Raw genomic sequence first — 15,386 nt, 5'->3', positions numbered from 1 at the left:
TTTTCTGCAATTTTCTCATAATAAATGCATTTAATCAGTTCTCCAAATTATGTATGTATACGTAATGTGATCAAAATCGGACATCCCCTCAATTCAGAAGTATATCCTGATAACTAAATGAATTTTCACTCACTTATTTCATTTTCAAACATTATAGTAATTTAATAATTATCATTTTTTTTAAATTAATACGATTTTTCAGGAAATAATTAATTTTTTATTTTCAAAATTTTTAGTAATTGTAATGCAGGCATTTTGATGACAGTCTTAATCCTGTAAATAATGCAGAGAGCAGTTGTAATAGCATTGATATTAATTGTAAATATTAATAAAAATCAACTTTGTATACTTTAGCGTTTGCAATATCATGTATGTGTATTACCACTTTGCGCGGTTAGAGTGCGCGCGTGCGACTAATTGTTTCTATCTCAAAAACTATAAAAGATCCCACTCTGAAAATTACATATTTTGTAGAAAGTCAAGCTTTACATTGAGATAGATGAAAAAGATAAAATAATCCGATTTTGAGATACACGTAAATTAACTTTTTGCAAGGTAAAATTTTATTTAATAAATAATTTATCACCATCGTGCCGCCCTACTGAAAATCCCTGTATAAGATCTTGTACAATTTCCTGTACAGGATCAGCAACTGAACTTGCACAAGTTCTGACCAGTTCCTGTACAGGAAAACGCCGCCGTGGCGCTCCCGGATTCAGAATAGGGCGCCTGTAGTCCACTGCATGTCGTAAAACGCGACTAAAATGGGTGCGGAGTGTTGTACCCATCTAGCTAAGTACCGCTTCGACGGAGACGCTGAGATGGGACATTACCGATGATGTATGAACGCACTACGCCTGCCAGGTGTTCACCATGTGAAATGGGACCCTCCCCGTGCAAGGTGGCCGTGGAAGTCCGGCCAGAGAATTTGTCTTCCCGTATCCCATCGCGTGTCGTACGAGGCGACTAAAGAGGGAAATTTGAACGCAGTACGCCTCCTCGTCCGGAGGCAGGGTGAGACCGTTGTGGTTTCAGACTGCGGTCTGACACTTCGGTCTGGGAGCGGATGTTCCACGTGGTCCCCGTTTGGAAGTGCAGGATTCTTGTCCTCGCTAACTCACGCCCACTCCTGTTGGGGTGTTATCGGGTCCAAGATGAATGTTACTAACCGTTCCGCCATTTCATTGGGCACCCTATTGTATAAGTGTGTGTGTGAATGAGTGTGTGTGACCTTTGATGTGTACTTTGATTCCCTTCTTCCGCTCAAGTTCTACTTGCACGGGCGAAGGGAATCAATGCTAACCGTCTCCTCCTGGAAGGGCACCCGGTCTTCTTCGCCGTTTGGTCCCTAAGGAACTTACAACGGCAATTTTTCCCTCCTCTTTCCCCATGGTGCATCGGTAGCGTGGCAGCTTGCCAAATCGCCGCCGTTTCAACATGCCGGCAGTGCTTCCGCTAGAGATTAGATATGCTTATAACATCGGGAGTTATAGTCCTTAAGGACCCAGGTATCCCTTCTCTGCCTTGAGCATGAAGATAAGCGCAATTCTGTACAGGAAAACGCATACGAATTTGGAACAAGTTCATGTGTGAGATTTTGTACAAGATGTGGTGCAAGATCTTATACAAGAAAGATACTTGTACAAGAAAATGTACATGATCTTGTACAATTTCATGTATAAGTACTTGTACATGATCACGTTCATGTTCTTGCACATGTATAGTTGTAAAATTTTTTTTTTAAATAAAATTTGAGATTTTGATAATTTTTAACCACCAAGATTCGTAACTCATGTATGCTAAAAACTATTGCGCAGCTGTAAAGGTTAAAGTAAACAAGTACTCATACATGAAATTGTACAAGATCATGTACATTTTCTTGTACAAGATCTTGCACCAGATCTTGTACAAGACCTCACACATGAACTTGTTCCAAATTCGTATGCATTTTCCTGTACAGGAACTGGTCAGAACTTGTACAAGTTCAGTTGCTGGTCCTGTACAGGAACTGGTCAGAACTTGTACAAGTTCAGTTGCTGATCCTGTACAGGAAATTGTGCAAGATCTTGTACAGGGATTTTCAGTAGGGCGCTCGTTAAAAAAGCTTTAAAAATCATTGTTTATACAATCAATCATGCATTATACTTATAAATATTGTACATTAAAAAAAAGATTTTTTCCAAAAGTCAAACATTAAAAGCGTTTCAATTCAAAAACTATTTTATCAAATTCAATAATAATTTATTTTTAGACTTTCACCAATAATGACATTTTAGGAAAGTATAGAATATTTTTCCATCTTGCTGATTACTGGTCCCAATCCATTCATCAGCGGTTTTCAAGTTGCGCAGCGAGAGTTATGTGGCGTTACAGTTCGGTCAAGTCGAGGATGGTGCGAGGGCCATCAGGTTGTATTTTTTCAAAAAATTTTGTTGTTTTTTTTACGTTAAAGAAAAAAAGGGAAAAACAAGTTTTTCTAGTTTAAGAATATGTTCGGTTTTTCATTTCAGACCACTAAGAAGGTCTGTAAAAGCACACCTGGACTCCCGCCAGGCACTGCTTTCTTCGGAAAAGGCTGGAGTCGCCATTTTTGATTATTTTTCGGGGTTATATACCTTTATGCGCGACAAAAAAGTGGAATTTTCAAAAAATGTGTTATCCGTTATTTAAATTCTTTTTAAAACGAAGTTTATATGATCGAAAAGTACATATTTCAATGTACTTGTATATACATTTTTATTAAAAAATATTAATAATTGTGGTAACCGTAGTTCTCAAAAATGACGATTCCGTGCCTTTAAAGTTTCAAGCGTATATGCTCTTTTTTTAAAAGTAGCGGATTAAAACAGCCATAACTTTGGTACTAATGTTCCGATTCTGATGAAATTTTTGGAAAACATTCTGGAGAGTATGTACTTTTGATATATGCAATGAAAAAAAATCGATTTTTGACACATGAAAAGGTATATAACCCCTTAAAAAAATTTTGTAAAATTTTTCAAATGTATACTGATAAATACCATAAGAAGATTTTTCATAAAATAATTGCGTTCGCTCAAAAAAAATCCTATAATTACGTTAATTTTCGGAACTTTGAACTAGAACCACCCCTTAAGGGTTAAAAGATTTTTACTTACTTGTATATTTTCAGACAAAACATTCTGGAAGTTTGACGTTTGAATCTGACATGCCATGTTTTGTTCTTCACTTTCTACTTCTCCACTAATATTTGATTTTTTGTCGGCTTTCGAATTGGTATTTTCTAGACATATTTTCTCAATAATCTTTTCGTTAAATATATCTGAATTAACATTTTGATCATTTTGAGAACTTGATATTAATTTTTCTTGAAACGATGAATCTGAAAAAATGTTTTCTGCAGGTAAACAAATTTGATATTTTAGATTGGGCCAATATTTTCTTTGTATTTTTAAAACGTCCATTATGGAAGTTACAGCACTAGAACGTAAAGTCTGAAGAGATGGCATAGAAATTAAAGGATCACCCAGGAGTGCTTTATTACAAATACTCATTGCATAAGAAATAGAATTCACGTTGTAACCTCCTTCTAGAATTAATATGATACGCCCATTAGCTAATGCTGATAACCAATGAGTTAAATGTCCATATAATTCAGGTGAAACATTACATTCTGAAAATAAAGAATATAATTTAAGTGCGAAAAGTGATTATCATAAAATTCAATAGAATAGTTAAATTGGGTGTACTTCCAATTAGCACACCTCTCCGATTTCATTGAAACTTGGTATATAGGCCAGTCAATAAAGACAAAAAGTGCCACTAATTGCTTACAGATTTTTTAAATGGATTTTGGTAGTTTGGGGGGGGGGGTAGTATAATGTCCCCATAGTTTGCTCTCGATTTCCGGTTGCAGAAATTGTTATAAACAATGGTCAAAGTTGGTGAAACGTGGTTTTTTGTTGCTCGTTACTTTCCTTTAAATTTTAGAGGAAAAAGTTGTTATTAAAAAGGAAAGGTATTAAAAAAAACCTATAAAATGGCGGGTCGAAAATTAAAATTGGATTATTTGTTTAAAAGTTATTGAATTTAAACCATTAAAAATGGCACTTTTTTAATTGTTTAATAACTTTGTTAATAATAATCCGATTGAAGTGAAACTTTCTGAAAATGTGTCCCTCGCGATACTGAACAAAATGAAAAAACTGCGAACCCAATCGGATGAATAGTTTATAAATTGTTTCATTTGTTAATTAAAAACATGTTGTTTTTCAAACTAATTTCTACAGAACTATATGGAGCAAATTCAATTTTCTTTCTTTCATTTTACTCTTAAAGAGTACAAAATCATGTACAAAAAAGAAAGAATTGAAATTCATTAATTAATTGCATAATTTTGGATAAAGAAAAAAGGTTACGTTTTTTAGTTATAAACAATTGAAATTACTCGGACAGTTTTACTCTATCGAATTCTAATAAACGCCATTGAATTTCTTTTTTCTTTACAAAACTTTAAAAAAAAAGGAAAAACTATTTAGCTTAAAGAGGAGGGGAGATAATTTTTTATTTTCAAAAAATTCTTCACCCTATAATTATTAATATTTTTTAGTCAAATTTACAGTACTTCAAGCTTAATTTACGTACTATAAGATAAAACTTTTTATACATTGTAGGAAATTTTTTTCTTATTTATAAAGTGGGCTAAAGGGAGTTCATCATTTTTCCTTGCTCCAAACGGCGGAGTGGGGGAACTCGTAGCGCGGATTGACGCCTGCTATAAAACTGAAATCGCCCGTTCAAATTTACAAAAGTTGTTTTAAGTCGGTCAATTGTTAACCAATTTTAATCTTTCTTTTTTTGATTTTATGTTATTTTTTTTTCCTCTTTTCAAAAATGGAATTATATTTTTAATAAAAAAATTTTTTTATCAATATTTTAACAATTTTTTTTTAGTAACAAAATTTTTTTATTAATTTAAACATTTTTATACCTTTTTAGGGTTCCGTACCCGAAGGGGGAACCCTATTAATGAGACTAGTGAAGCAAGTCATGTACCCCCCCCCCCCTAGCGGCCACACGAATTTATCTAGAGAGCTGAAATTTGGTATACATATGTATTTTGGCGTGTAGATTACAGGAAAAATATAGCGAATCTCATAGGAATTAATTATCATAGCGTTGTCAAGGAAAAACCATGAATTTTTACGAAAAATCCCTAAAAATGACTATGTACCCCCCCACCTGGTTGCCACATCTTTTTACATAGAGAGCTCAAATTTGGTACACTTATGTATTTTTACGTGAAAATTACAGGAAAAATATAGGGAACATGATTCGGATTAATTTACATAGTGTTGTCAAGGAAAAATAAAAAATTTTGAAAAAAAGCGATTAATCCTCCTAGCGCACACAATATTTGACGAAGGCAGTTCATATTTGGTATACTTACGTATTTTTGCGTGTAGATTACAGGAAAAATATAGCGAGCACAATTGGAGTTGATGTTCATATTGTTTTTAAGGAAAACTCATATTTTTAGAAAAAATCATGGATTTTTCGAATAAAAAAAGAAGAAAATTTTATCCTAAGGGATCCAAATTTATACTTTTTTATGTATTTTTACGTGTAGATTACAAAAAAATATATTGAGAACGATTGGAGTTAATTATCATAGTGTTTTCAAGGAAAAACTGATAATTTTCGATAAAAATCATGATTTTTCCCCAAAAAACGAAGAATATTTTATCTAAAGAGTTTCAAATTTATACACTTTTACGTATTTTTGCGTGTATACCCTATTGAAAAAAAACACGTATAATTGTACGTATAATAATACGTATTATTATACGTATAATTATACGTATAATTATACGTATAATTATACGTATAATTATACGCATAATTATACGTATTATTATACGTATAATTATACGTATTATTATATGTACAATTATACGTATAATAAGACATACGAATTTAAAACAAGAATTATACGTATAATTATACGTATAGTAATACGTATAATTAATTATACGTATAATAATACGTATAATTATACGTATTATTATACGTATAATTATAATTCTATTAAAAATAGAATAATAGAATAGAATAATTAGTAGCAAAATTGCGCTGGAAATTTTTAGAAATTTTAAAATGCAAATTAAATTTCACGAAAAAAAATATCGTCGAATGTCAATTCAAGCAGTCACCCATCCAAGTACTAACCGCGTCCAACGTTGCTTAACTTCCGTGATCTGATGAGAACTTGTTCTTTCGCCTTGGTGTTTCCGCTGTCTTGTCTTGATTAATAACTTTGTCGTATAAGTATTGTATCGCACCTCACTTTTAGTGATACTTATACGACAAAGTTATTAATCAAGACAAGACAGCGGAAACACCAAGGCGAAGGAACAAGTTCTCATCAGATCACGGAAGTTAAGCAACGTTGGACGCGGTTAGTACTTGGATGGGTGACTGCTTGAATTGACATTAGACGATATTTTTTTTCGTGAAATTTAATTTGCATTTTAAAATTTCTAAAAATTTTCAGCGCAATTTTGCTACTAATTATTCTATTATTATTCTATTCTATTATTCTATTTTTAATAGAATTATAATTATACGTATAATAATACGTATAATTATACGTATTATTATACGTATTATTATACGTATAATTAATTATACGTATTATTATACGTATAATTATACGTATAATTCTTGTTTCAAATTCGTATGTCTTATTATACGTATAATTATACGTATAATAATACGTATAATTATACGTATAATAATACGTATAATTATGCGTATAATTATACGTATAATAATACGTATAATTATACGTATAATAATACGTATTATTATACGTACAATTATACGTGTTTTTTTTCAATAGGGTATTACAAAAAAAATATAGCGAGAACTCCAATTGTGCTTGCTATATTTTTTTGTAGTGTTTTGCCATTCTTTATAATTTGCCATTTTCTTTTTTTTACCATTTGCTATTTTTTTTATCTTTTGACATTTTTTATTTGTTGATATTTTTATTATTTGGTGAAATCTAAAAAAAATCATAAAATTGAAAATGTTAAATGATAAAAAAATATTTAAAAACTTATGATATGTATTTCCATGCTCACATTACAGGAAAAATTAAGCAAAATTGGAATTTTTCTATCGGCCTTCACACTTTAAACCCCTGAAATTTTAGGATTAGGGGTACGGAACCCTCGGTTTTAATGCGAGTGTAACTCGCAATTGTCCGATTTTTTTAATTGCACATAATTTTAAGCATTTTAATATTATTTAATTTTTTAAAATTATTAAAATTATTAATACTTATTCATGTAGAACTATGTACTTTTTTTGATACTGTACAAAATTATATTTTATTAGAGTTTAATTTTAGTGGTATCAATTTTATATAAATTTATTAAAACGAAAATATTTTTGAAAATTGAGTATTTTGTCAACGAAAGTAATTATTTTTAATTAATTAAAAACATTTTATAATATTTTAAATTTTAATGTAAATATAAAAGTTCTAATTAATAATTACATAATTTTAATAAAAATAAATTATTAAAGAATTACACTACCGTCCGAAATTGTGCGAACGCTTACACCGCGAGTCATTGAAAAACATACTCGCGTGAAAATAAAGATAACTCTGAGAGAAATTAACGTAGAGACTTTTCCCTTATAGCGTTGGAAAGCTTATTAAATTTCGAAAAAAATGATACCTATTTGAATGAGATTGCTTAAATAGGTTTAAATATATCATGTTACAAAGTTGAAAAAAATAATTGTAATTTTTTGCTTATTACCTACCTTGACTTTAACCTCTTGCATGGTCCAGGAAAATCGACGAAAAAAATTGTCCTTTAACATAATTATTCCTTGAAATCTAAGCTTTCCATTGATTCCAAGAACAATAAAAAATGTTGACGGGTTTGCCAGTAATTGAAAAAAAGGACGAGCGTGCACGAAAAAAAATTCGACCGTCAATCGCTCGATTTTCCCGTCTCGCTGCCTCTTTCGTTCGTGCGCCAGGGCCGAAACAGAGGATTTTTATTAGGCGCTTTCCGGGCACCATTAATTTCATTATTTTTGCCTTTTTGTGAACATAAATTATTTGTATAACGCGAAAGATATCATAATTGTGTTATAAGTTAATTATACAGTTATTAAAATTAAATAAATGTAATAAAACTTATATATTTCATTATTAAAAAATTCAATTTGACCAACGAGGTTTTTGATTCTTAATAATAAATTGTTTAATGATTATAAATATATTTTAATTTTTACAAAACAAAACAAAAGAGAGAGATGATAAGGAAATGATAAGATTTAATAGGTACTTTGGAAGGGTTTTTTGCAGTTTCCCATATCCTCTGAAAGGTTGTTTCAGGCGAATGCGAGTATCTACTTAGAAATCGGCTGCAGACGTTAAAAGGACATAAGAAATAATGTAATTAAGGTCCTTTTACAATGAATATGAGTTCTTCCTTTTAAACCTTTTTAATTTGTAAATAATTAATTATTATTTGATCAAACTTTGATAGAAGGGTTAAAATTTGTAAAAATGAAGTTCTTTAACAATCAATAAATACAAGGTCAAAAACTACTGTTAGATTTAAGGAATTACTTTGGCTAGATGAGTCACCTCAAGAACATCTGCATATTCCAAGAATGTTATGTATGACTCATGCCGTAGATGACCGTTTGTAAATGTCAAGGACTCTCTTTAAAATACGCAAACAAGAACATGACTCATAATGCGTATAATAAAACTGCGTTTTATGGACACCTGCAAGCACACCTGCATCTAAGATCAAAATAGAGGAGAAAAGTAGGGCAGATCAATACCAAGAACTTGACTCTCATTAGTGGCATTATTCCGAGTGAATCATTTTTCTGAAACAGGATTGGCTGGAACCATAGACCCAAGATCGGGAGAAGAGTAGGAATACTTCTATAAAAGAATGAGGATCGAGAACAGAGATTCAGAAGGAAAAAGAGAAGAAGAAGAAGAATAAAGGCGTTTATACAAACAACTCCGAGTTGATTGGATAATTCACGGTTTTCGTAGCAAAGAATATTCCAAGTTAATATTGCGTAGTGAAATGTCTTGTAAGAATCTTAGAAAGATTTAATTTTAATGGAACTAAGAATCCGTTAATTACTGAACACTTAATTGTGTTTTACTTTATATTTAATTCCTCTCAACAATTTAATCTTTTAGAATTTTAATGAGATTCGGACTCAATTAATAAAACTATAGTGAAGTTAAAAAATTGGTATAAACAATTAACCTTTTTATACAATAAAAAAAACTAAGTGAACTATTTAAAATGTTTATACTAATTGTGTTGTGAAAACACCTTTAAACCAACCTTGGTTGTTCCTGCTCTGCTCCATCTACAAAATCTACAGAAGTCGCAGAGTGGTTGCGAGCCCCGTATCCCCACAGCGCCATCTACTCAATGCACTCCCCTCCGTGACGTCAGAAGGGGAGTGCATTGAGTAGATGGCGCAGTGGGGAAACGGGGCTCGCAACGACTATGCGACTTCGCATACATGTGGAACTGCTGTTACTAGGTTTTTACTTTGGGCAGCAGCTATGCCCTTTGATTATCATGGTGAAAACCGTTAAAAAACACCATTAATTCATGTTTTTTTGCGATTACCTTGTAAAAAACGCAAAATTTTGAAAAATTATTTAGACAAAAGTTGTAGGCCTCAAAAATACACACGTTTTATGTCCTATACATTTTTCACCAAAACCGAGTCGTAATTTTTTACACTTTTTTCGAAAACGACTCGGTTTTGGTGAAAAATGTATATGACATAAAATGTGTGTTTTTTTAGGCCTACAGCTTTTATCTAAAATATTTTTCGAAATTTTGCGTTTTTTACGAGTTAATCGCAAAAAACTCTGAATTTATGGTTTTCACCATGATAATCAAATTTGGGCCAATTTTCGCTATCATTTTCGTAAACAGCATACAAAAATACGTTTGTATACCAATTTTTAAAGAAATCGGAGGGGTGTGCTAATAGGAAGTTTACCCGTTAAATTTTTTAGATAGTTAAATTAACAAAGATCATTATCTTACTTCCAATAGGATCACCAACACATGCATCAAATCCAGCAGAAACCAAAATTAAATCAGGATTGTATTGATAGGCAATTGGCATTACAACTTGTTGAAATGCCGCAATATATTCAGCATCGCCCATTCCTTTCTGGAAAAAACAATTTACTAGTTTTTCCTTTAAATTAAAAATATTTAAAGAATAAAAAAATGTTTTTGACTAAAGAAAAATAAAACAAATGTAATGGTTATTTTAATAATTTCGAGCCTAAACATAAGTTTTAATATTTGCAAACTACAATATATTTTTTAAAAAATATTTTATGAGTAATATAACGAAAGCAAAATTTTTATTTAAAAAAAAATTGTCTTTAAAACATAAATCTAAATAACCGAATGCTCAAATTTTCGAAACCCTTTTTACCGAATGTCATTTTTTTCAAAAGTCTATTATCCGAACAACCGTCATAAATATTATTCGTAACAGATGTAAGGCTAGAAAAATTGCTCGTTCGTGTACCTTATTATTTTTTTCAAATTCTTAGTTGATTAGCGCAATGTCGAAAATAGTGGGAAATAAACTTATTTTTGTTTTATTATTCATTTAAATTTATATACTGAAATTGTTGTATATTTTGTAACAATTAAAAGTTACTATCTAAATTTCTATCATTAAATAATCTATTGCTGGTGGTTTCCATAAGAGTATTAACATAGCGATGGTAATATTTGAATCAAATTACGCGCGCTACCAAATTGTAGAGTAAACTTTAATTATTCGAATTTTATGTGTAAGTGTTGTGCCAATATCATTTAGGATTCGACACATCCAGCGCAGTCCAATAAAGAAAGCACGATTCGTTCAACACCGGTAAGTTTGTCATTGTTCCTTCTCACCAGTAATTGCTCGAGGTATTACAACTATGGTGACTGCATCAATTTTTCTCTAAGTGGACTCGCATCGTTGGAATTGTATTTTATTCTTGTTTAACCAACTCATAATTCGTCTCAGTTCTATTGTCTTCCAGATAAGAGTCGTACCCACGTGTAATAATTAATTCTCTAAATCAGCGTTGCCACAATTTATACATTTTATAAATTATTACTTAAAAATGTGTCCATTTATTAAATTTCTTTTTTATTTTCTGGATCTTGTCAATTTGGTAAAAATGCATTCGGTACAGTGGTATTTGGTAAAATGGTTTCTGGAAACCTGACATTTAGTTTTAACATATTATACACTCAATGATGAATACATCACTGCAAATGCATTTAGTACATACATTCCAAAGAACAATAAAAGTATATAATGTTATAAAGATATTATTAAAATTTTAAAGTTATGATTTATACAAAGTGGTATCCTTGAGACTCAAATTCGTGATTTTAAGATATATTATGAAGCTGAAATTGATTCTACAAAATATTATAAATTAAAGCACGTTTTGGGATCATGTGAATACTTTTAAAATTCCTTGATGTCTTTACAAAAAGATTTTTAAATATGAATTTAAAAATGTTTCTAACAGAGTTCTTATTTATTAAAATACTTCTTTATTTGCTTATAATTTAAGTATTATTTTTAGTGGAGTAAAAAATATATAAAATGCTGATTTTCCAAATGGATAAAAGTATTTTCAATTCACTTAAGAACATCAATTAGGATCAATCTAAAAAATATTTATTTCTTTTATATTTATTAACAGTTTTTAAGTAATAAATACCTCATTCCATGGTATGTTTACATTAAATCCTTTTCCTACTCCGTCTCCCACAAAATCACTGTTTCCTTTTTCGGAATTGGGAAAAAATGCACCATTGTCATATCGATGGATGGATATGTACAACACATTTGAATCATCCTTAAATATTGATTGTGTCCCATTTCCATGATGAACGTCCCAGTCGACAATAAGAATTCTAATAATGATGAAAAAACTTATTAAACCTAATAAGTAGAGTATGACGATTAAAGTTATTATCAATTATTATTAACAAAATTTTTGCTATCTGAGAATTTCTGATGAGTCAGAAATTTATACATTCATTGAGATGTTCATTAATTCTGATCTCTTGTCTCTAACTTTTCTAATATTTTATATGATGCTGCCTCGTGGTTTTTAAATTAAATTTTAACAATTTTGTTGTTACTGACAAGACTTATTGATGAGACTGGCGCCAAACAAAATAATTTATTTTTCGTTTTTATGACTTGATATATGAGCAATTCTATATGAGATTGAAGGGTTTAGTCTCCAATTTCTCCCAAACTACGTTTTTAGTTAGAGGTAAAGAGTTTAATTGAGCATACAAATTTTTGAAAAAAAATTATTTTTCGAGACATTTGCATTAAAAAAATTAAATTAAATTTTTGTAATTAATTTATTTTAAGAATAATTTTTCTTTTTAATTTTTAAACATGTTATCGGGTTGAAAAAGTTGAAAAATTCCATGAATTCATACGTTCTTAGTATGATTGAGGAATATTCTTTCGTAGTATTAATTTAATACTTTAAATGCATAAGCGCTACGCGCAAATAGAATGAAACCGAAACTGACTACTATTGCAGAAGTCTAATTCTTTTTCGGTATTAGAATCCTGCAACTGGCGATTAACTTGACTGAAACTTGGTGATGATTGTTGCAATGTAGAATTTTATATTATAATTTGTGTGGAGATATTATTACTTAAATATTATATTAAACAAGGTGTTTATTTCATGACGAATTAGCTTCCTCACCATGATTCACTTCACGGAGAGAAAAAAAAGCTACGATAACCGGAGACCCAAGTAGTAATTGCCTGAGTAACTCAAGTAGTAGCATTAAAGTCAACACAACTTGGGTCCCAAGTAGTTTTTGCCTGTCAAACACAAGATGTATTACAAGCTTTGTTAAAAGTTAGATGGTAAGGTAGGGAGAGCATGAATTGAGCTGGTAAATTCTAGCATTGAATTTACCGTGTTATACATATTTAAAATTAAAAGAAGGATTACAACAAAAATAGCGTTCAATTTTATAATTATTGGTAAAATGTAAACTTTATAAATTTCAATATAAGAAAAAGTTATTTCAAAAAATACATAAAACGATTTTTTTTAAAAAAATCAAAAAAGTGATTTAATCTTTACTGTCGTACGATGTAAAAACTCGGTTAAGTCATATTTTGGCCGAAAATGAGTTTTTGGTATCAATGGATTCGTATAAAATATCTGCATCTAATTGTGTTATAAAAAAAAATTTATTTCAATTATTTATTGCAAAAAATGATTATTAAAAATTTTGCGAAAACCCAGTAAATGAAGAAATACTAGATAAAAAGTCAGTTAATTCGAGTTAAGGAGTCAAAAAATCTTAATAGTCGTTGAGCTCGAGCACAAGATACGAGACAAAAACTCAGTTAAGTCGACTTAAGGAGTGTCGTCATCAAAAACATAGTTGAATCTGAGGCTCGGTTGTGAAATAAAAAACTTAAGTCGAGTTCTTCTTCTACTTCTTCTTATATGACTTTAGGCGATGCCAACTGTCAGAACAAACAAACAAATGAAGAAGAGTTTCAGTCAGAAAGTTGATAATCCAATTATTACATCAGTCGACGTGATAGAATCTCCAGGCAACGAGAGAATTCATCAGGGTTGAGTCATTGCAGCCGTGTCCGCGTCCAGTACTTTATTCTTTGTGTGGTATTGAGTTGGAAAGGGTTAGAGAAGGAGCGGAAGGATGTGTTCAAAGCATCGCGCGAGGCATAACGTCTCAAATAATTAAGTGAGTCGATTGGTCCAATTAAAGTCTTGAGAGGAGGAAAGAAAATTAATACACGTGTTGACTACATGCGATTATTGTTTACACCCAAATCAAAGCTTAAATTAAGCTCCAATTTATGGTCCAAATCAACTCGCACACCTGTGATCAATTTTCTTCCTTTCTCCAGCTTTCTTTAAGTTGAAGTTAATAGTGCGTCAAATACTTTGACACGCGCGCAGAGCTAAGAATCTATTCGCAAGCCTGTGGAGCAACATTCAGGGACACTATCACATCTGCGAGAAAGTTGGGCAGACATTCTTGCGGGGAAACGCAAAGACAGAACAGAGGCCCAGAATCCCGCCGTTGCTTGGGACATGCCATAAATGAATATGAACTTCATAGTGACTGATTCCTACAGTAGAATCACTCACATGAATAGACCCAAGAACGACTTGGGTTCGAGACATCACTCATATCACGATCCCCTTCGTTCCAATGTGCCTGCCGAATTCTCTCGCAATTTCCATATCAGGGGAAAAAATAAGTACATCAAGTGGGGCATCCCTAGGGTTCAGTTCAGGAAAACGTCTACTCAAAAATTCAAGAAATCTCGGTCTGCTTGAGTCCAAATTAGGACAATCGAACAAAATAGGGTTTAAGTCTCGCCAGTCGGAACCGCATGCACAGCCCAGAGCCACGTCCATGCGGAATCTTGATAAGTGTTCCGCGGTACAGATATGACTTGTTGTAAGTCTGGTGATCAAATTTATTTGTCTTCTCGGGAGGTTTACACTCCCAAACCAAGGTCTAGGAGAATCACAACGTATTCTGGCAAAGTATCTTGTTTGTTGTTGGGCGGGGCTCACATATGGCCACAGACCGGTTAGCCATGCTTCACCATCCGGATCTACTATCTCAGACTTACAGTCCTGAGAAAAAGAGGAAAGTGTATTCTGTTCAGGCGAGAGTTGGTCATTTTAGCAATCGCGTCTGCTCTGTCATTGCCGAATAGACCCGTATGAGCCGGAACCCATAAAAAGCTTACTCGATTTTCATCCGCTGATGTTTGTATCGTATTTATGTGGGACAGAATACTATATACAAGATATGAATTTTCTTTGTATGCAAAGCAATTTGAAATTCTAGATAGGGCCGATAGGGAGTCAGAGACGATCAAAATCGGTCCTTTAATATTTTCCTCCGCAAATATGATGGCTTTAAAAATGGCATAGAGTTCTGAAGAGAGAATAGAGGCACCATACTGAAGTGAAATTCCCACCGAGTAGTTGGTATTCTCAACGAAGAGAGCTGAAACAGATAGGCCAGATTTCCTGTTATGAGCTCCATCTGTATATATGATAGTGGAGTTAGGATATTTCTCTCTAATAATTAGTTTGAGAAGTTTGGAAGGTTGAGGATTCACTCTAAGAAGATTACCTGTAGTACTGTTCGAAACATAGATTTTACGACAGGGATCGTACGTTCATAAGCGTTTAAGAGGGACAATCTAGTTTTGTTTAGGGAGAATCTCGGTAGAATGGACTTTTCACTAAGAAG

General features: G+C 31.8%; 1 protein-coding gene across 1 annotated transcript in view; it reads right to left on the bottom strand.

Annotated features, from left to right (window-relative positions):
* LOC127279134 (histone deacetylase 6-like) overlaps positions 1 to 15,386 on the bottom strand; it is an 89,335-nt gene that overhangs the window by 30,637 nt on the left and 43,312 nt on the right. The window contains exons 2-4 of the mRNA XM_051301302.1: positions 11,810 to 12,005; positions 10,107 to 10,236; positions 3,138 to 3,652 (exon numbers count right to left, since the gene is read on the bottom strand). Coding sequence (XP_051157259.1) covers positions 3,138 to 3,652; positions 10,107 to 10,236; positions 11,810 to 12,005 — 841 coding nt within the window. The remainder of the gene's footprint in view (positions 1 to 3,137; positions 3,653 to 10,106; positions 10,237 to 11,809; positions 12,006 to 15,386) is intronic.

This window comes from Leptopilina boulardi, unplaced genomic scaffold (assembly GCF_019393585.1).
Source record: "Leptopilina boulardi isolate dan_hultmark-lab unplaced genomic scaffold, ZJU_Lbou_2.1 LbouV2_214, whole genome shotgun sequence".
Taxonomy (NCBI): domain Eukaryota; kingdom Metazoa; phylum Arthropoda; class Insecta; order Hymenoptera; family Figitidae; genus Leptopilina; species Leptopilina boulardi.
The sequence above is the reverse complement of the archived record's forward strand: the minus strand, read 5'-3'. Positions and strand labels throughout refer to the sequence as shown.